General features: G+C 34.5%; 1 protein-coding gene across 1 annotated transcript; it reads left to right on the top strand.

Annotated features, from left to right (window-relative positions):
- The first annotated feature begins 2,686 nt into the window (after positions 1-2,686).
- LOC136217581 (hydroquinone glucosyltransferase) lies at positions 2,687-4,198 on the top strand. The gene has a single exon (XM_066004170.1). It carries the CDS (start codon positions 2,720-2,722, stop codon positions 4,142-4,144), a length of 1,425 nt encoding a protein of 474 aa, XP_065860242.1. The 5' UTR covers positions 2,687-2,719; the 3' UTR covers positions 4,145-4,198.
- Positions 4,199-22,105: the final 17,907 nt, after the last annotated feature.

The following is a 22,105-nucleotide window of genomic DNA, read 5'->3' as shown; positions in this document are numbered from 1 at the left end:
ATTTCCTTCCCGGATCCTAAAGGTGATATCATTTCAGAAACATTTTAGAAGACTGGGCTTCTCCCAAAAGTTGCATCTTCTTCCCCCAAAAGACATGTCCTTCTATAAAAGATGTCTTGAAAAGTCATATCCTTATGGAGGGGTGTCTTTCATTTCATTGATTAAAAGAAGCCAAATTCAGAATCAGAGATAGAGATTACATTTGAGAATTGTTACCCCGAGGTTGAATTGGCGACCAGAGATCAAACCAAGAACCGATGCAATCTCGATATTTTGCCAATTTTTTTTTTAATTTTTTCTTTGTAATAAATCTGTCTAAAATAAAAATAAATCTGTTTAAATGATTTTTTAATTAAACCTTCATTTATAAAATAATTTAGCAAAAAGTAAGCTGGTGCAAGGGATCTCATTTTGGTGTGTCATTCGCGTCGCCCACATCGTGGACGTGCGCCCTTAACCTGATGGTGTTACAACTGCATCCCCAGCGCGTGAGATAGTCTTTCTCCTAGTAATTGGTTAAAGGCTTGTAAAAACCATTTGCTTATAAACTAATTAAAATTCTCATATTCTTTCCTATATGGGATGCTAATTATTAATTTCCTTTTATCTTTTTCTAAACCATTTCAAGTGGTTCACTTTGATTATCAATTTCTCAGATCATCACTTGTCCGTTTTAAGTTTATAATATACCGTTAAAAAGATTTCATGATACAAAATACGTTGACATATTTCAAGTTATTCTAAACTCAATTTATAAGTTATATATTTAAGTCTCAAGTTGACAAAAAATAATAAACCAAAAATTATTTATAATTTGTGTTAGATATATATAATTTATAAGAATAATTTGAAATTAATTATATATATATATATATATATATATATATTTATTTATTATATCATTTGGTCCGACCAATCCGAGTCATCTGGTCCGATCAAATGACACATGATCTATCTATAAATCCGGTTTAGTGTTCAATACGATTCTGATACATTATTTATACTTATCATTTATATTCCTATTTCACATAGGATTATAGTCCCATTAAAATTAAATACTACCCAATTAGAGGGTGTTTGTTTCAGCTTTTCGGAGGAGCGTTTAGCGAGCGTTCGGTTGGGTTTCTCTAACCGCAGCATTTAGCATTTTCTCTGGAAACTGCAGCTTTTGGAGCGATTCACGAAAAGCTCCTATTTGGAACTTTTTATAAACAGCTGTTTGTAGTTAGTTGTTATTGACAAAATTATCCTTCTCAATTCTACAAAAATATGTTTATTCTTTAACATTATTTATATTTCTACAATATAATTACCGGAAAAACAAAGTTTTGTTGCGTTCAATAAATTTTTTTATTTTTTATATAGATTATTTTTATTAATTTGTGTAACCCCCCAACATTTATAGGTATGAGCAATTTTACCCTTAACGTCTAAAATGGTGCAATTATACCTCTAATTTTGGCAGCCAAAAGCAATTTTACCCATAACATTGACAAGTTGAGTCAATTTGAGAAATAATTTATCAAACTATCTTCTTGGTCATGAATATTGTCATCTACACTTCACATGTGCATGATTTTATCATCGTTAGTAACAGATCACAAACATATGATTATACGTGATTTTTTTAAGAAAATAAAAAATATATATTATCTTTTGTATGAGTTGGACGAAAAAAAATTCTAATATTTAATCGAATTTATAAATATTAATTTTCAATTTTACTATTAAATCACAAAAAAAATATGAAATCTCTATGTTTTCTAATAATATCTGAAATCGACTCAACTTGCCAATGTTAGAGGTAAAATTGCTCTTAGCTGTCAACGTTATTGGTAAAATTGTACCATTTTAGACATTAAGAGTAAAATTATTCCTAGTTGTAAACGTTATGGGCATTTTTTCACATTTTTCCTTTTATAATTTCATCGTTGATTAATTTAAAACATGTCCATTTTAGACATTTTAAATCCGAACAGCAACAGTTCAATATAATTTTACCAAACATTAATAATTAAACAGTTAATAACAAATAGCTATCAGCAACAGCTAACAGCTTACTGCAACTGCAAACAGCTAACAGCAACTGCAACAACTATTAGCTAACAGCTGAACCAAACAAGCCCTTAGTTACAAAACTAGCAACAATTATCAATTTATCATCTGTCTATTAATTACTAAGAAAAATGAAATCCAAACAAACAAATAACCCCAAAATGCCTGATAAGCTAAGCCTTACGTTGGTTCTGACATCACCCACCACACCATCTTCCTATTTCCATATATAGAGCACACCCTTTTAGAATTCCTTCTTTTCCCTCTACAATTTTTAAAACAACTGTATACAATACCCCCAAATTAACTATCCAATTTTTTTTATAAATGATCCCGTATCCTAAATCGACAGTCCAGACTAATCCAAATGACAGTCCAGACTAATCCAAATTCGAGCCGATCAATTTTTAATTTTAAAATTTAAACCGTAATTAAATAATTAAGCTGATAAATAAGTTCCACACTTGTGTTTCTGATGATATCAATCCAAATTTTCAATTCCACTATTTCCATTCCATCCCTAAAATAACACAAATATACAGTTAAAAGTCCTATTTTCATGAATTAATTATTAGTACCTACGATTGCAACCCCAACTTCTATAATCTATTTAAGTAGCCATATCTTCTCTTTTATTCCCTATCTACCACACAACTCTCTTTCCATGGCTCAACAACCCTCTTCTACTCACATAGCGATTCTACCGAGTCCCGGTATGGGTCATCTCATCCCACTCGTTGAGTTAGCCAAACGACTCGTTCATAAACACAATCTCTCAATCACTTTTATTATCCCAACCAATTGTCCCCCTTCCGATGCTCAGAAATCCGTCCTACAATCTCTTCCCGGAAAAATTACGTCGACATTTCTAGCTCCGGTCGACTTATCGGACATCCCCGACGACGCCGATATTGAAACAATTATTTCACTTACAGTAGCTCGATCGCTCTCTCCTCTCCGAAACATGTTAAAATCACTGAAAAACGTTGTCGCTTTGGTTGTTGATCTTTTCGGTACGGACGCTTTTGATATCGCTCGTGAATTCAACATTTTGCCGTACATTTTCTTCCCGTCCACAGCTATGGCGTTGTCTTTGTTCTTGTATCTGCCGAAACTCGACGAAAGCGTTTCGTGTGAGTATCGGGAGGTTGAAGAACCGATAAAAATCCCGGGTTGTATACCGATACACGGCAAGGATTTGCTCGACCCGGTTCAGAATCGGAAAAGTGATGCTTATAAATGGGTTCTTCATCATTCAAAGAGATATAAATTAGCTGAAGGAATCATGGCGAATAGTTTCATGGAGTTAGAAGGAGGAGCCATAAAAGCAATTCAAAACAATGAACCCGGAAACCCGAACCGGAAACCAGAGGTCTACCCGGTTGGACCGCTGGTTAACATGGATAGAGCTGAGGGCGAGTCGGAGTGTCTGAAATGGTTAGACCAGCAACCACTCGGGTCGGTTCTCTACGTGTCATTCGGAAGTGGTGGGACCCTTTTACATGATCAGATAAATGAATTAGCTTTAGGTTTGGAAATGAGTGATCAAAGATTTTTATGGGTTGTAAAAAGCCCTAGTGACGGAATAGCAAACGCAGCGTTTTTTAGTGTAGAAAGTCGAAAAGACCCTCTTGATTTTTTACCAAAAGGGTTCGTAGATAGAACCAAAGGGAGGGGTTTGGTTGTGCCATCATGGGCACCACAGGCCCAGGTTCTAAGCCACGGATCGACCGGTGGGTTTTTAACTCACTGCGGATGGAATTCGACGCTTGAGAGTGTCGTTAACGGTGTACCTCTAATTGCTTGGCCGCTCTACGCGGAGCAAAAAATGAATGCGGTTATGTTAACCGATGATATAAAAATCGCCCTGAGACCGAAACGAGAGGGGGAAAAGGGCATAATTGGAAGAGAGGAAATAGCAAACGTTGTAAGAACTCTTATGGAAGGTGAAGATGGGAAAAGAGTTAGAAATAAGATTAAGGATTTAAAAGATGCAGCTGGTTATGTTCTTAGTGAAAAAGGATCATCTACTAAGGCTATTTCAGATTTGGTTCACAAGTGGCAAAATCATCAATTTAGTTTAATTTAATTTGAAAATAATCTTCTTTTTGGAGATTTGATGCATTAATCATTTCCTACTTTACACTGCTTTTTGCCTTTTTTTTCTTTTTAGTCCTTTTTGTATTTTTTAAGGTTTATAATTTGGTTGTAAACACATATGGATGTATATAATATAATGAATAATATGAATATTAATTGCAAATATGATTAATAAATAGATGTCTCAAATTTGGAAAAGAAGAATTAAGTTTTTTCTGTTGAGTTTTTTTTTTTTTTTCTTAACAGAGTGTCCTATATTAAAAAGTATGAGATAGTGTGGTAAAAAGTAAATTTGGATGAACTTATATTTTTCTCTTTATATAGTATTATTCCCGGGTACAATGCATTTGAGAACATTTAGATTCAGGATGGAAACTGTATAAATTATGCAAGTAAAAAGTTACATGAGATGCCTTTTTGACAAAGTACATGTGCAATATATTAACAAAGTATTTGTTTCGGTTTTTTGGAACAATTTTTAGTGTTTTACTCCAAACCGCAAAAAAATACAGTGTTTGGTTAGATTAAATAATAACAACATTTAGTTTTTTTTAATGGAAACAATTGCTTTTCGGAGTTTTTCTTTTAGAAATGTTATGAACAACTATTTGTAGTTATTTGATGATATTGTAAAATTATCTTTTTTATTTGTACAAAACATGTTTCTTATCATTGACGAAAAAATAAGATTTTGTTATGTTTAATAAAATATTATTTTAAATTATTTTTTATTTAATTTATTTATTAATTTGTGTAATTAGTTTTATTTTATAATTTATTTGTTCATTAATTTAAAGCATACTCGTATTCGCATTAGACATTTTACATACTAACAGCAACAGTTCAATATCATTTTACCAAACATTATGAGTTAAACGACGAATAACAAACAGCTAGCAACAATAAATAATTTAAAACAAACAACTAACAAGAATAACAATAACTATTAGCTAACTGTTGAACCAAACAAATTATAAGTCTCATCATTTATTTTGGATAATATTAAGCTTTTCTTTATCAAATCATTAATTGTAAATATCTAATTCAATTAAAAAATCGTTATTTATTTATGTTTAAAATTATGCATATAAAAAACTGTTTGTATGTTAAGAATAAAAGTTTTAAACACAAGTGAAATGAAAAACATTTTATTAACCGAGGTTTATGTTCAAACCTTATTTTTAGAGTCGTCAAAGATTTAATGTGAATGAAAAGAAAAGATTAGAGATTTATGTGTTTAAATAAAAAAATCAAAGACTTCTGCGTGTCAAAATACATTCACATATATATATATATATATATGTTATACTATTTATCTATTGTTTTTGTATAGGGTAAATTACACCTATGGTCATTATACTTTATTCATTTTCACTGGTTGACCACACTTTCTATCATTATAACTACTAAGCTTTAATTAACAAATCAAAATGACTTTTAACAATCTCAAAATGAAAATATTTAAAAATTAAAGTTCTTTAAAATGACATTCATGAAATCATATTTTTTATTTTCTAAAATCACCATTTTTTGGAGTTTTCTATCTAAAAGTTCACTTTCTCTCCTAACCAAACAACACCTTAATGACCTAAAAATGAAAATTTTGAAGAATTGAAATTGCTTAGAATATCATCAATTCTTAATTTTTTTTTTATTATTTTTAAGTCGTCGATAGTTATTTTGAGACGTTGATTGAAGTTTAGTGATCATAGTGTTAGAAAGTTTAAAATGACCTTATGTTACGTTTGGAAATTTATTAACCATATCGTGAAAATGAAAAAAAGTAAAGTAGACATAGGTATAATTTACTTTTTTTTTTTCCATGTGGTTTTTAAGGTCAAGAATTTGTTCATTTATATTGACAACTAGTTTTTGACCCGTGCGATGCACGGATTCATCTTAATATATAAATATTAACAAAAATATAATTAATAATTACAATTAATGATATAAAAAAGGAGGAAGTGACACCTCAGCTCCATCGTTACTGTTTTATATTATATATAGATATGCAAAGAAATAGAGAGATTTTAGGGACTAATTTAAATTATGTAGAACTTTTAGATATAGATATGCAGAGAATTAGAGAGATTTTAGGGATTAATTTAAATTCTGTAGAACTCTTAGATATAGTACGGATAAAATAATCTTTTTATAAATAAATATAATAATATAACTCAAGTTAATATATTATATTTTATATTATATTTTTTATCAGTAAAAAAGGAGGGAGTGACACCTCAGCTCCATCGTTACTGTTTTATATTATATATAGATATGCAGAGAATTAGAGAGATTTTAGGGATTAATTTAAATTGGGTGTTGTTAAACCCAGCCCCAATTTCCCACCCCTAGCCCCGTGGAAGGACGAAATTACCCTTTCATAGGTTTTGGGGTGGAAAAAGCTATTTTTTTCTCTCTCGATGCACGGGCGTATGGACATCACGCCTCACCTCATGGTGGGGCGTATGAAGATCACGCCTTCCCATGTGGTCAGGCGTGATAGGCCTACGCCTCACCGTGTGGTCGGACGTGGAACTATCACGTCCGACCACACGGTGAGGCGTAGGGCTATCACGCCCGACCACACGGGAAGGCGTGATCTTCACACGCCCGTGTATCGAGAGAGCAAAAAAAATAGCTTATGTATCCCGTAAATAGGCCGTTAAACCCGTAAATAGTCCGTTAAGCTCATAACTACATAAATGTACTTAACAAAAAAAAATTAAAAACATAAAAATTAAAATAAACATTAATAAACATAAACATTTATAAACGTAATAGAGTAAATTTAATATCTACAACAAAAAGTGTTTAAATGTATGAATGTGTACAACAAAAAATCAGCTCGCCCGACGCCACGCATCCATAAACTCATCCATCTCCCTCTTAATGCGTGGAACATCCTCGTCAGATCGGTGGGTAGCCGATAGTTGGGTGACACGCCACAACCAGCTAACCCACTGCAAAAAAAAAAGTAATAAATAAATATTAAAAATTAAACACATATAAACTAATACTAAATAATAATATTAAATAATAATAAACTTACAAATTCGCTGTTGGTATAAAATACCTCTGCCGCCGTCATACGATCCAACTGCCCCGAAAGGTATCTAGTCGGGCGATCGTCTTGCCTGGTACCCCGACCTCCCATCTCAGTGCACGGGCATGGTCAGCTGGGATCAGGTGAGCTCCTCTATGCGGCCGGAAAACCAGAAAATACTCATATATCCATGCCTGCAGTAGGGTCAAACATCCGCATATACCTGAGCAGTCTCCTCTGCTCGCTATCCCCAGCTGCCGGTACAACATGGCTAGTGTGGCAGACCCCCATGATAGTCCAGCTGCCCCGCTGACACCGCTGTAAACCTCATGAAGATGGACCGGCCTAATCCTATCTCCACTCTTGTCAACAAACAGAGTGGATCCAAGCATAAGCCACATCCACGCTGTGGCCCGAGTAGCGTCATCCCTACCCTCAGCGAGTAGCCCCTGTACAGCCCCAACAAATACACCTCCACCTGCCCATAAATGACTAGTCGGCAACAGAAGCTCAGCCTGACTCACCCCAAACATCATCATGCACATGGCATGAAGCGAGTCAGTAGGGGGAGACTCGGACACCATCGGACCGTCGATCAGGATCCGAAGAATCTGCCACACATCATGCAGTTGGATAGTCATCTCACCGAACGGCATGTGGAAGGAGTTCGTATCGGGCTGCCACCGCTCCACGAACGCAGTTAATAGCGGAGTGTCGAGGTTCCTGAACATGGCACGTGGAAGGTGAGACAAACCAGTCCTCTCGATCATCTCCCTCAGCTGTAAAATGACACATATACAATTTATACAATTACAGAATGTTTTGTATGTTTATAGTTAAAAATACGAATTACAATAAATGTTGACACACTATATTATTCTTACCTCGGGTGACGCACCAGAAAACCACTGACACAAATCTCGGCATGCTGATGATCTGTTGTAGCATGTCAGAAACGACCGAATCTCTCCTCCCAACATCCGTGAGGCAACATGTCCTAGAAAACTAGGAATCACGGAACCATCAACGGGACCACCAGCAACCGGTGCAGTAACTACCCAGCTCTCGTCCTCACTACCTTTGGGACGTTTGCTTGTCCCTGATAATTATAAAATTATACAAAATTATACTAGATTATACTAAATTATACTAAAAAGATACTAAAAAATACTAAATTATACTAAATTATACTAAATTATACTAAAATTATACTAAATTATACTAAAATTATACTAAAAAATACTAAATTATACTAAATTATACTAAAATTATACTAAATTATACTAAAATTATACTAAAAAATACTAAATTATACTAAATTATACTAAAAAATACTAAATTATACTAAAATTATACTAAAAAATACTAAATTATACTAAAAAAATACTAAATTATACTAAAATTATACTAAAAAATACTAAATTATATTAAATTATACTAAAATTATACTAAATTATACTAAAATTATACTAAATTATACTAAAATTATACTAAAAATTATACTAAAAAATACCTGTACTCGCAAAACGACCTCCTACGCGCTGGGTCGGCTGCTCATCGCTTTCCTCAACCTCGCGATCATGTGCAACAGCGGACTGTCGCACTGCCCGGGCTACCACATCCAGGTAGTCCTGAAAAGAATCGCCATCGGGCTCTCTGTCATCAAAATCAGTCGCCCCCTCTGAGCCATGAATATCGGCCTGATCCGCAATCGGCCCCCTCCTCAACTGCTCCGTCGCAGCCCCTCTCCGCCTACGACCAGAAATATCTATACCATGCAATCTCGTATGCCGTGGTGTATCATCCTCGTCGTCCATATCTAGACGACGAGCAGATGACGGAATGGATTTCCCACCCCTAGTAGGCCGCTCTGTCTACAAAAAAAAATTACACTAAATTAATAAAATTGTAAATAATGTAAATTATACTAAATTTATAAAATTATGCTAAAATACTACTAAACTAATAAAATTATAATATAGTTATTCTCAATTTATACTAAATTATACTAAAATTACACTAAATTACTAAAATGTTTACTATAATTAAACTAATATTACACTAAATTTTAAAAAATATTAATTTTTATTAAAAAAGGGGGCGTAAGGGAATCACGTCCGAACCATTGGTCGGGCGTATGCACATCACGCCCTATCAGTGGTTAGGGCGTATGAGCATCACGCCCTACCATTGGTTCGGGCATGTGGCTATCACGCCCGAACCACTGGTCGGGCGTGATACTCATACGCCCGAACCGCAGATCGGGCGTGATACTCATACGCCCGACTGCGATTCCGGCCGAAATTTTTAAACATTACAACAGATCCAAAACGATCCATAAATCAATGAAATAAAGCGGTAAATCGTACCATTTTAGCTTTTTCTTTACGGTTTCTATCACCATCCATGATTCGGCTCACTAATTTGTCCGGATTTGAGCAAAAATCGTTTCGGCTTCTTGAGAGGTTTTGGGTTTTTTGAAATTTAGTGCAAAGGGTATTTCGGTCTATTCACGGGGCTAGAAGTGTAAAATTAGGGTTGGGTTTAGTAAATCACTTTAAATTCTGTAGAACTCTTAGATATAATACGGATAAAATAATCTTTTTATAAATAAATATAATAATATAACTAAAGTTAATATATTATATTTTTTATTATATTTTTTATCAGTAAAAAAGGAGGAAGTGACACCTCAGCTCCATCGTTACTGTTTTATATAGAATATAGATATGCAGAGAATTAGAGGGATTTTAGGGATTAATTTAAATTATGTAGAACTTTTAGATATAGATATGCAGGGAATTAGAGATATTTTAGGGATTAATTTAAATTATGTATAACTTTTAGATATAAATATGCAAAGAATTAGAGAGATTTTAGGGATTAATTTAAATTATGTAGATCTCTTAGATATAGTACAGATAAAATAATCTTTTTATAAATAAATATAATAATATAACTAAAGTTAATATATTATATTTTATATTATATTTTTTATCAGTAAAAAAGGAGGAAGTGACACCCCAGCTTCATCGTTACTGTTTTATATTATATATAGATATGTAGAGAATTAGAGAGATTTTAGGGAGTAATTTTAATTATGTAGAACTTTTAGATATAGATATGCAGGGAATTAGAGATATTTTAGGGATTAATTTAAATTATGTATAACTTTTAGATATAGATATGCAGAGAATTAGAGAGATTTTAGGGATTAATTTAAATTATGTAGATCTCTTAGATATAGTACAGATAAAATAATCTTTTTATAAATAAATATAATAATATAACTAAAGTTAATATATTATATTTTATATTATATTTTTTATCAGTAAAAAAGGAGGAAGTGACACCTCAGCTACATCGTTACTGTTTTATATTATATATAGATATGCAGAGAATTACAGAGATTTTAGGGACTAATTTAAATTATGTAGAACTTTTAGATATAGATATGCAGAGAATTAGAGAGATTTTAGGGATTAATTTAAATTATGTAGAACTCTTAAATATAGTACGGATAAAATAATCTTTTTATAAATAAATATAATAATATAACTAAAGTTAATATATTATATTTTTTATCAGTAAAAAAGGAGGAAGTGACACCTCAGCTCCATCGTTACTGTTTTATATTATATATAGATATAGATTTCTTTTTTCTTTTTTACCTCCGAATTATGAATGCCAATGTGTACAGATTACGAAGGTAACTTCAAGTTTAATGGCTTACTTGAATAATATATAAAACAATTTAATACGAAAAATAAAGTACGAGTACACTCTTGGATACTCTTTACTCCACCATATTATATATATCATATTCATGTATGAATGTAATTGTAATGTAATTATATGTTTTATTTAGAACTTGAAGTGTTTAAGTTTTGGAATTGTTAACGAGACTCTTTTAGCACCATTCACGAAGGACGAGTTCCGCAATGCTCTTTTCGAAATGCATCTACACAAAATGTTGGGGCTTGATGGATTTAATTCGGTTTTTTTACAGAAATTTTGGGACGCAATTAGTGATGATATCTTTAATGCGGGTCGTGTGTGGTAAATCAAGGTAAATTTCAACTTGGACTCAATAATACAATTATCACCTTAATTCCAAAGTTTGCTTACCTTTGTTCCATGAAAGATATCACACTTATTGCTTTGTATAATGTGATTTTTAAAATTGTCTCTAAAGTGTTTGCAAATAGATTAAAGATCATTCTTCCTGATATAATCTCGTAAAACTAATACAATTTTATCAGAGGTCGGTCTATACATGATAATGTCTTGATTGCTTTTGGGAGCATTCATAGTATGAAACATAATGTTAGTGAGAAGAAGAGGGATGTGGCGCTGAAACTAGATATTGGCAAAGCTTACGATCGATGGAGTGGATTTTTATCTTAAGAAAGTGATGTTGAAATTGGGGTTCGCTGGTATGTGGGTGCGTCTCATTATAATGTGTGTCTCCTCAGTACAATACGTGGTAAAGGTTAAAAATCAATTGGTTGGCCCGATTATACCACAGAGGGGTCTTCGGTAGGGGACTCGTTATCCCCTTACATGTTCTTACTTTGTGTAGAGAGCCTTTCGGCCTTTTGCTTATATGCGTGGTAAATGCAATTTATCACTATGCCATTTTCCCTTTCACATGACACAAGATACATGATAGATATTTGTTTTCGTGTCGTCTGAATATTTTTCGTGACAGTATTTTAACTCTATGTCATCTGAAGGCGAAATAAAAAATGCGCTCGATTCTCAGATGACGTTACGATTATAGAATCCTGTCATCCAAAGAAAACGCGCGTTTTTGTTAAATTTCACTTATTCATCAGATGACACCTGAAATAAATGACTGTCATTGTATACGGAAAACAAAAAAAGCGGCACACGAAATTTCACTTACGCGGCCATATACCAAATTTAGCCGCTGGATGGTTTGACTGAAATTTCAGCTCGTATATAAACCCTGTATCTTACCCAAAACCCCATTTTCTAGGTTACGCAATCTTGATCCTCTCACATCTCTCTCCATCTCCATGGTTGATTCATGCAATCAGTGAGCTCCAAACACGGTACTGGTATCTATTGAATTTCATTGTTCCTCTCATCCGATTTACTTTTGTGTATGTCGATTTCAGCAGCTGGAATAAGGATCTATTGATTTTCAGACCTATCATTGAAAGGGTTAGATCTCTCGCTTAGATACACTGATTTTATTGTATTCATTGTTAGATTCACCGCTGAAAAGCTTAGGTCTTTATCTTTTTTTAACCTAGGGCAATACAGTGCCGGTTGCTGAAGATGTTCTGATTTCTTTTTATTTGAACATAATATTTGCAGGGATAGTAAGAATGCTACATGCGAAGGCTGACTGAAGAGATTGTGAATCAGTTCTTGCGTTTAGCATATGGGAAGATTTCTTTAACTTATTGAGTATATATTGTTGTTATGTTGGTTTGAACTGATTGGTTGCATGTATGACGTTGTTGTGGGTGGTGCTGATGAGATAGGTTTGCAATATATCTTCCACTTGGCTTGTTATCTGAATGAGTATGTGTATGTATATGAAGCATGTTGGCTTATTCATGCTTGATGTTCTGCTTAGGAAGCTAGAAGTGATTGAGTATGTTTGATGTACTGTTTAGGAACATAGAACTCATTGATTTAGGAAACTAGCCTGATTTTGAGTATATATATATATATTGTTATGTGGGTTTGAACTGAACGATTACATATATGTATGATGTTGTAGGTGATGATGAAATGATTGATATGAACTGATTGGTTAGATATAACTGGTTAGGAAGCTAGGACTCATAGAGTTTATGTATGAATGATTATTATGCATGTGGCTGATTAGGCATACTCTAAAGCTTTGAATGTTCATTGTGATTGGCAATACTCTTACACCTATGAGTTATACTGCTAGAAGTGATTGATATGTGTATGTCTATGAAACATGGCTTGTTTGATGTTCTGTTTAGGAAGCTAGACTGATTGAGTATGTGTACGAATGTTCATCTGGGCATGTAGCTGATTAGTTACATGTATGATGTTATTGTGATTGGCCATACTCTTATGCTATGAATGTTCATTGAGTGAAATAATGTTCATGCCTACAACATATGGTTTGTGAAACATAGTCACACTATGCCATTTTCCCTTTCACATGACACAAGATACATGACAAACAGTTGTTTTCGTGTCGTCTGAATATTTTTCGTGACAGTATTTTAACTGTATGTCATCTGAAAGCGAAATAAAAAATGCGCTCGATTCTCAGATGACATTACGATTACATAATCCTGTCATCCAAAGAAAACGCGCGTTTTCGTTAAATTTCACTTACTCAACAGATGACACTTATAATAAATGAATGTCATTGTTTGCCGAAAACAAAAAAACGGCAAATGAAATTTCACTTACGCGGTCAATCCCCAAATTTTAGGCGCTCTGGTTTGACTAAAATTTTCAGCTGATATATAAAACCTCTATCTAATCCTAAACCCCATTTTAGGTTACGTAAGAGCTTCATCCCTCTCATCCCTCTCTATCGCCATGGCTGATTTGGGCATGCAATCACTGGGTGAGCTATAAACACGGTACTGGTAAGTATCTATTGATTGGCATTGGTCCTTGCTCTCTCTTTTCCTCATCCGATTTACTTTTGTGTATGTCGATTTCAGCAGCTGGAATAAGGATCTATTGATTTTCAAAGCTATGATTTAAAGGGTTAGATCTCTCGCTTAGATACTGATTTTATTGTATTCATTGTTAGATTCACCGATGAAATTCTTGGGTCATTATCTTTTTTAACCTAGGGTAATACATTGCCGGTTGCTGAAGATGTTCTGATTTCTTTTTATTTGAACATAATATTTGCAGGGATAGTAAGAATGCTACATGCGAAGGCTGACTAAAGAGATTGTCAATCGGTTCATGCCTTTAGCATATGGGGAGATTTCTTTAACTTACTGAATATATATTAATGTTAAGTTGGTTTGAACTGATTGGTCATGCTTTTAGAAGTGCTTGTGTATGTTTGATGTACTGTTTTGGAATCTAGAACTCATTGATTTAGGAAACTAGCCTGATTTAGTAGATATATATTGTTTGATGTACTGTTTTGGAACCTAGGACTCATAGAGTTCATGTATGAATGATCATTAAGCATGTTCCTGATTAGGCATACTCTAAAGCTTTGAATGTTCTTTGAGATTGACACTACTCTTACACCTATGAGTCATACTACTAGAAGTGATTGAGTATGTGTATGTGTATGTAACATGTTTATGTATGATGTTCTATTGATGTTTATGTTTGAGGTTCTGTATGAGTATGTGTACGATTGTTCATTTGGGCATATAGCTTATTAATCATGCATCAAGTATTAGAGGAACATTGTAAAAGGGCGATTGAGCATGTGGCTGATTAGGCATACTCTAAAGCTTTGAATGTTCATTGTGATTGGCACTACTCTTACACCTATACTGCTAGAAGTGATTGAGTATGTGTATGTGTATGAAACATGTTTATGTATGATGTTCTGTTGATGTTTATGTTTGAGGTTCTGTATGAGTATGTAGCCGATTGTTCATTTGGGCATGTAGCTTATTAATCGTGCATCAAGTATTAGAGGAACATTGTAAAAGGGTCATTGAGCATGTGGCTGATTAGGCATACTCTAAAGCTTTGAATGTTCATTGTGATTGACACTACTCTTACACCTATACTGCTAGAAGTGATTGAGTATGTGTATGTGTATGAAACATGTTTATGTATGATGTTCTGTTGATGTTTATGTTTGAGGTTCTGTATGAGTATGTAGCCGATTGTTCATTTGGACATGTAGCTTATTAATCATGCATCAAATATTAGAGGAACATTGTAAAAGGGTCATTGAGCATGTGACTGATTAGGCATACTCTAAAGCTTTGAATGCTCATTGTGATTAACATTACTCTTACACCTATGAGTTATACTGCTACAAGTGATTAAGTATGTGTATGTGTATGAAACATGTTTATGTATGATGTTCTGTTGATGTTTATGTTTGAGGTTCTGTATGAGTATGTAGCTTATTAATCATGCATCAAGTATTAGAGGAACATTGTAAAAGGGTCATTGAGCATGTATGAAGCATGTATTAAAAGGTAAATTTAGGCTAATTGATATCACCATTCTCTTTTTTATTTGAACATGACCTATGATGATAAGTAAGGAATAAGTTGTATGTTTGTTATAGCATGTTCACTTGAATAAGTTGTCTACTTGTTATAGCATGTTAGACATACTCCTAAATCTCCATTACTATGTATCATGTCACTTGGCTTGTTATGCTTATGGAAAAGTGTTTAACATGGTGATGAAGTTGTATGATTCTAACAACACAAGTTTATGACTAAGCTTGTGGTGACAGTATCATACACTTCATCACCATGCTAACTTCATCATGAACTGTACAATCCAAGTGGTAGGTACGTAGTGGTGGCTTTATCATGCTATGAGAACAAGTTTTAGATATGCATGAATAAGTTGTCTATTTGTTATAACATGTTAGACATACTCTTAAAGCTGAAAATGTTATGAAACCATTCAGGATGGTGATGAGATAAGTTTACAATATACCTTCCACTTGGCTTGTTATCTGATTGAAACCATTCAGGATGTTGATGGGTTTTCGATGCTATCAGCATAAGTTATGAACTTGATATTATGTTTAGGAAGGTAGCTGATCATGCATACTCTTAAAGATGAAAATGATGAACTTGCCTGATTCTTTTCTATTTTAACATGAGTTATGCTGATGAGACATATGTTGGCTTGTTTTATGTTCTGTTTATGAAGTAACTGATTCAAGAATAGACATATGTTTCATATCAATTTAGCATGTTATGTGTTAGGAAGTAGAACTGATTCAATTTAATAGACATAAACGAATAAATTGACTACTTTGTTATAGCATGTTATCATCCACTTGAATATACATATATATGTCTACTTGAATAAGTTGTCTACTTTGTATTGCCTATCAAAAAAGGATAGCGTGCAAGGGGGGCATTATGATGTGACGTGCGAATAGCATACAAGGGGGGGGGGGGGGGGCGTGATGCGCGATTAGAAAGGAGATTTTGATGCTAAAGAAACACTGGAGCTGGATGGATGGAGTGGAGTACTAGAGGGGCATGGAGCCAACATTGAAGATCAGATTGATTACCAAGTAGATTTGTAATCAGTAATCATTATGTTCTTCAAGATTGGCTCTATGCCCATCCAGTAGTCCACACCATCCAGCTCCAGTGTTTCTTTAGCATCAAAATCTCCTTGCTTCAAGAATGTGCAAATGGTAAACAAGGATATCGGGATGATGGGGAACCATCAGAGTTAAAGGGCGTCAAATACTAGAGGGGCATAGAGCCAATATTGAAGATCAGATTGATTACCAAGTACATTTGTAATCAGTAATCATTCTGTTCTTCAAGATTGGCTCTATGCCCATACAGTAGTCGAGACCATCTAACTCAATGGTTGCCCAGCATCCAAATTTCCTTGCTATTCGCACATCACGCCCCCCTTGTACGCTATTTGCACGTCACATCATAATGCCCCCCTTGCTTGCTATTTGCACATCATATATCCATTGCATGCACTTCAGTCCATCTCCTTGCAGTTGCTACATAACCTGCCCTGTTGCTGATGTATCGTTCAGCAATTCGCTCTCGGTCAGGAAATGGCTCCTCAATGAAGGGCTTTACCAGCAGTCCATAAATATTCCACAGCAGCTATAAAATGCATAGATAAATTAAATTAGACCCCAAACATGAATAGATAAATTTACGGGTAAAAAATACATAGATTTACATCTTACCGTGGCAATACTATGGGCAGGGCGATCAAGTAGATGGGGCATAGAAACATGCCCCAAGGGACCGATATTAGGATGGTAAATTTTGGTCCTGAATATTACCTGCAAACAATAGTAATATCATGAATGTATTTACAAAGATATGAACTGATTTATGTGTGTTAACAAGTTTATGCATGTTCTTACAACTGGAGGTGTGGAGGGGAAATCGACAAGGAAGTCCATTTGGACTATGAATACACCTCCTTCATAAGGGGTGTTTAGAGGGCCATTCATCACGACAGTCCATTGCTGCCGGTCAGGACCATGTATATTGACAAGCCACCTAGGTGCCTCGTATCGAAGTTGTTCAATCTGAAACCCAACATTACGATAGAGGTTCCTTCTATTCCTGCTCGACATAACAATCTTTAAGTATAGTGTTACATTGGGTGACTATTGAGAATTGGTAAACGCTTCCTATTTATAATGTGGGTGGGTAAGTGAAGGGTCTCAGAATGGAGAAAGGGTAAATTGAGATTAATTAGGTCTATCTGTATACGGTGTGTAATTAATGAGCATCATCAATTGGTTTTGCAGATACCAAGACTTTGGGGATTCTAGGAGATGATGACTTAGATATGCTTCAGTTCAAGTTGGATTTGGCTTTCCAATCAACACCACCACGCCTCTGACTATATATACAGATTTGGAGATGTACATTAATTGCTTATATTTTTTTATCATCAGACATTCATTCAGTTATTTTGTGTAGTTCAAATGTAACCAGATTATGAGCATTAGTCTCCAGTAAAATTAAAATCATTGATATACAGAAATTCTTGTTCATTTGATAATTATTGTTCATTTCCAGAATCATTCGAAGAAGAAGGCAAGGAGTGACATTTACGTTTAAAAAAATATCATCTAAACGACAATAAAAAGACATTAAATTAAAAGAATATGTCATCTAAAACAAATCTCTTGACATGATTGATTAAGACCTATGCCATCTGATATAAGTTACTACGACAGAAATTATTATAAAAACTATCACCGCGAATACCAATATGCCAATTTCCCATATAGCGACTTGACATTTTTAATTATTAGTATGTCATGTGATGACATTAAAAGTGACGTTAATAAATAAAAAGATGCATCGTAATAATTTTCATATGACAGTACGAGACTAGGCTGATGTCATGTATAGTATCTTCAAATGACAGAACCTAACCGTCGTCTGAAGATGCAATAGACGGCAGCGAGCCCTGTGATAGATTTATATCTCGCGGGACGACGGTTTTTAACCGTCGTCTGAAGGGGGTTTAGCGTAGTGTCATATGGTCAACGTAAATCTTCATTACTATGTATCATGTCACTTGGCTTGTTATGCTTATGGAAAAATATTTTACATGGTGATGAAGTTGTATGATTCTAACAACATAAGTTTATGACTAAGCTTGTGGTGACAGTATCATACACTTCATCATCATGCTAACTTCATCATGAACTGTACAATCCAAGTGGCAGGTACATAGTGGTGGCTTTAGGCGGGTACATGCACGAATAAATTGTCTACTTGATATTCTGTTTAGGAAGGTAGCTGATTAGGCAAACTCTTAAAGCTGAAAATGATGAACTTGCCTGATTCCTTTCTATTTTAACATGAGTTATGCTGATGAGATATGTTTATAATATATCTTCCACTTCTTTTCTTATCTGATTGAAACCATTCAGAATGGTGATGGGTTTTTGATGCTATCAGCATAAGTTATGAACTTGTGGCTAGAGCATCGCAGACTTCATCATTGTGCTCACTTTGGCATGTAAAGGGTTATTTATGTGCATTGCTATTAATGTTCATTTTGGCATGTAGATATGAATGTATATGTGTCTATGTATGAAGCATGTTGGCTTGTTTTATGTTCTGTTTAGGAAGTAGAACTGATTCAGGAATAGACATATGTTTCATATCAATTTATCATGTTATGTGTTACTTAAATATACATATGTTGGGAAGTAGAACTGATTCAGGAATAGACATATGTATTAAGCATGTTGGCATGTAGCATGTTATGTGTCACTTAAATATACATATGTTTCATATCAATTTAGGAATAGACATAAACGAATAAGTTGACTACTTGTTATAGCATGTTATGCGTCACTTGAATATACATATATATGTCTACTTGAATAAGTTGTCTACTTTGTATTGCCTATCAAAAAAGGATAGCGTGCAAGGGGGGCATTATGATGTGACGTGCGAATAACGTACAAGGGGGGCGTGATGCGCGAAAGGAGATTTGGATGCTAAAGAAACACTAGAGCTGGATGGATGGAGTGGAATACTGGAGGGGCATGGAGCCAACATTGAAGATCAGATTGATTACCAAGTAGATTTGTAATCAGTAATCATTCTGTTCTTCAAGAATGGCTCTATGCCCATCTAGTAGTCCACACCATCCAGCTCAGTGTTTCTTTCTCATCCAAATCTCCTTTAAATGTGCAGATGGTAACCAAGGATATCTGGATGATGGAGAACCATTAGAGTTAAATGGCGTCGAATACTGGAGGGGCATGGAGCCAACATTGAATATCAGATTGATTACCAAGTACATTTGTAATCAGTAATCATTCTGTTCTTCAAGATTGGCTCTATGCCCATCCATTAGTCCACACCATCCAACTCAATGGTTGTCCAACATCCAAATCTCCTTGCTATTTGCACATCACGCCCCCCCTTATACGCTATTCGCACGTCACATCATAATGCCCCCTTGCTTGCTATTTGCACATCATATATCCCCTGCATGCTCTTCAGTCCATCTCCTAGCAGTTGCTACATAACCTGCCCTGTTGCTGATGTATCGTTCAGCAATTCGCTCTCGGCCAGGAAATGGCCCCTCAATGAAGGGCTCTACCAGCAGTCCATAAATATTTCACAGCAGCTATAAAATGCATAGATAAATTAAATTAGACCCCAAACATGAGTAGATAAACTAGACCCCAAACATGAATAAATAAATTAGACCCCAAATGCATAGATTTATAGCATCATCTTACCGTGGTAATACTATGAGAAGGGCGATCAAGTAGCTGGGGCATAGATACATGCCCCAAGGGACCGATATTAGGATGATAAATTTTAGTCCTGAATATTGCGAACAATAGTAATGTCATGAGTGTATTTGCATATATATGAACTGGTTTCCGTGTGTTAATAAGTTCATGCATATTCTTACAACTGGAGGTGTGGAGGGGAAATAGACAGGGAAGTCCATGTGGACTATGAATACACCTCCTTCATAAGGGGTGTTTGGAGGGCCCTTCATCATGGCAGTCCATTGCTGACGGTCAGGACCTGCATATATATTGACAAGCCACCTGGGTGCCTCAGACCAGAATCGAGAAATCTACGACTCAACACAACGATAGAGGTTCCTTATACGTCTATCCATGCTCGATATAACTAGAGTAAGTATAGTGTTGGGTTATGGACTCTTGAGAATTGTTAAACGCTTCATATTTATAATGTGGGTGGGTAAGTGAAGGGTCTCAGAATGGAGAAAGGGTAAAACGAGATTAATTAGGTCTATCTGTATACAGTACGTAATTAATGAGCATCATCAATTGGTTTTGTAGATATCAAGACTTTGGGGATTCTAGGCAATGATGACTTAGATATGCATGCAGATCAAGTTGGATTTGGCTTCTAATCAACACCACCACGCCTCTTGAAAGATTGACGTATTGACAGATTTGGAGATGTACATTACTTATTGTTTTTACCTTATTACATTCAGAAATTTGTCTAGTTTAAGTGTAAACAAATTATGAGCATTAGTCTCCAATAAATTTAAAATCATTGATATACAGAAATTTTTGTTCATTTGATTATTGTTCATTACCAGCTTCATTCGAAGAAGAAGGCAAAGAGTGACATTACGGTTAAAAAAATATCATCTAAACAACAATAAAAAGACATTAAAATAAAAGAGTCTATCATCTAAAATAAATCTATTGACATGATTGATTAAGACCTATGCCATCTGATACAAGTTACTACGACAAAAATTATTATAAAAATGTCACCGCGAATACCAATATGCCAATTTCCCATATAACTACTTGACATTTTTAATTATTAGTATGTCATGTGATGACATTAAAGGTGACATTAATAAATAAAAAGATACATCGTAACAATATTCATATGACAGTACACAACTAGGCTGATGCCATGTATAGTATCTTCAAATGACAGAACCTAACTGTCATCTGAAGGTGCAACAGACGGCATCGAGCCCTGTGATAGATTTATATCTCGCGGGATGACGGTTTTTAACCGTCGTCTGAAGGGGGTTTTGGTGTAGTGTATATCTGATTAATTGAGGGTTTTTTTACTCGTTTAGGAGTCAAAAGAAGTTATACTCTATCTCTATTTCTTATAAATTGTCTTATCTTTGCATCTGTTTACGTCTGCTTGCTCTCTACTAGGAAAAGAGAATAGTCAAATTAGAGTGAGGAAGAGTGTCACGAGGAGAAGCTAACATGGGGAGAAGGATGTCTCCTTTTCAAGGTTGATGTAATAATTTACAAACCACCATTCAAATGTTGTCTTATTTTGGTACATTGGAAATTTGAACAATTGTTTTATTAAAGCAGGCTATTTGGCTGCTTCTGATTTTTGTCTGCATATGGCGGGTTGCTCACCATCTGCTTGCTCTCTATTAGGAGAAGAGAACAGTCAAACCAGAGTGAGGACAGGTGTCACGAGGAGAGGCTAACATGGGGAGAAGGATTCCTCATTTTCAAGGTTGATGTAATAATTTAGAAACCACTATTCATATGCTGTCTTATTTTGGTATATTGAAATTTCAACAATTGTTTTATTAGAGCAGGCTGTTTGGGTGCTTCTGACTTTTATCTGCATATGGTAGGTTGTTTTGTTTTATCAGCCAGACTGTCCTTAGATGCTAATTTTTAGGCTTTTATTTTGTTTTTGTTATTTTATTATTTTATTGTGCTTTACATAGCTCCATTTTGGG

Source organism: Euphorbia lathyris, chromosome 2 (genome assembly GCF_963576675.1).
Source record: "Euphorbia lathyris chromosome 2, ddEupLath1.1, whole genome shotgun sequence".
Classification (NCBI taxonomy): domain Eukaryota; kingdom Viridiplantae; phylum Streptophyta; class Magnoliopsida; order Malpighiales; family Euphorbiaceae; genus Euphorbia; species Euphorbia lathyris.
The sequence above is the reverse complement of the archived record's forward strand: the minus strand, read 5'-3'. Positions and strand labels throughout refer to the sequence as shown.

What these genes read in the sequence shown, in the direction of transcription:
- LOC136217581 (XM_066004170.1), top strand. Translation starts at nt 2,720, where the DNA reads ATGGCTCAACAACCCTCTTCTACTCACATAGCGATTCTACCGAGTCCC.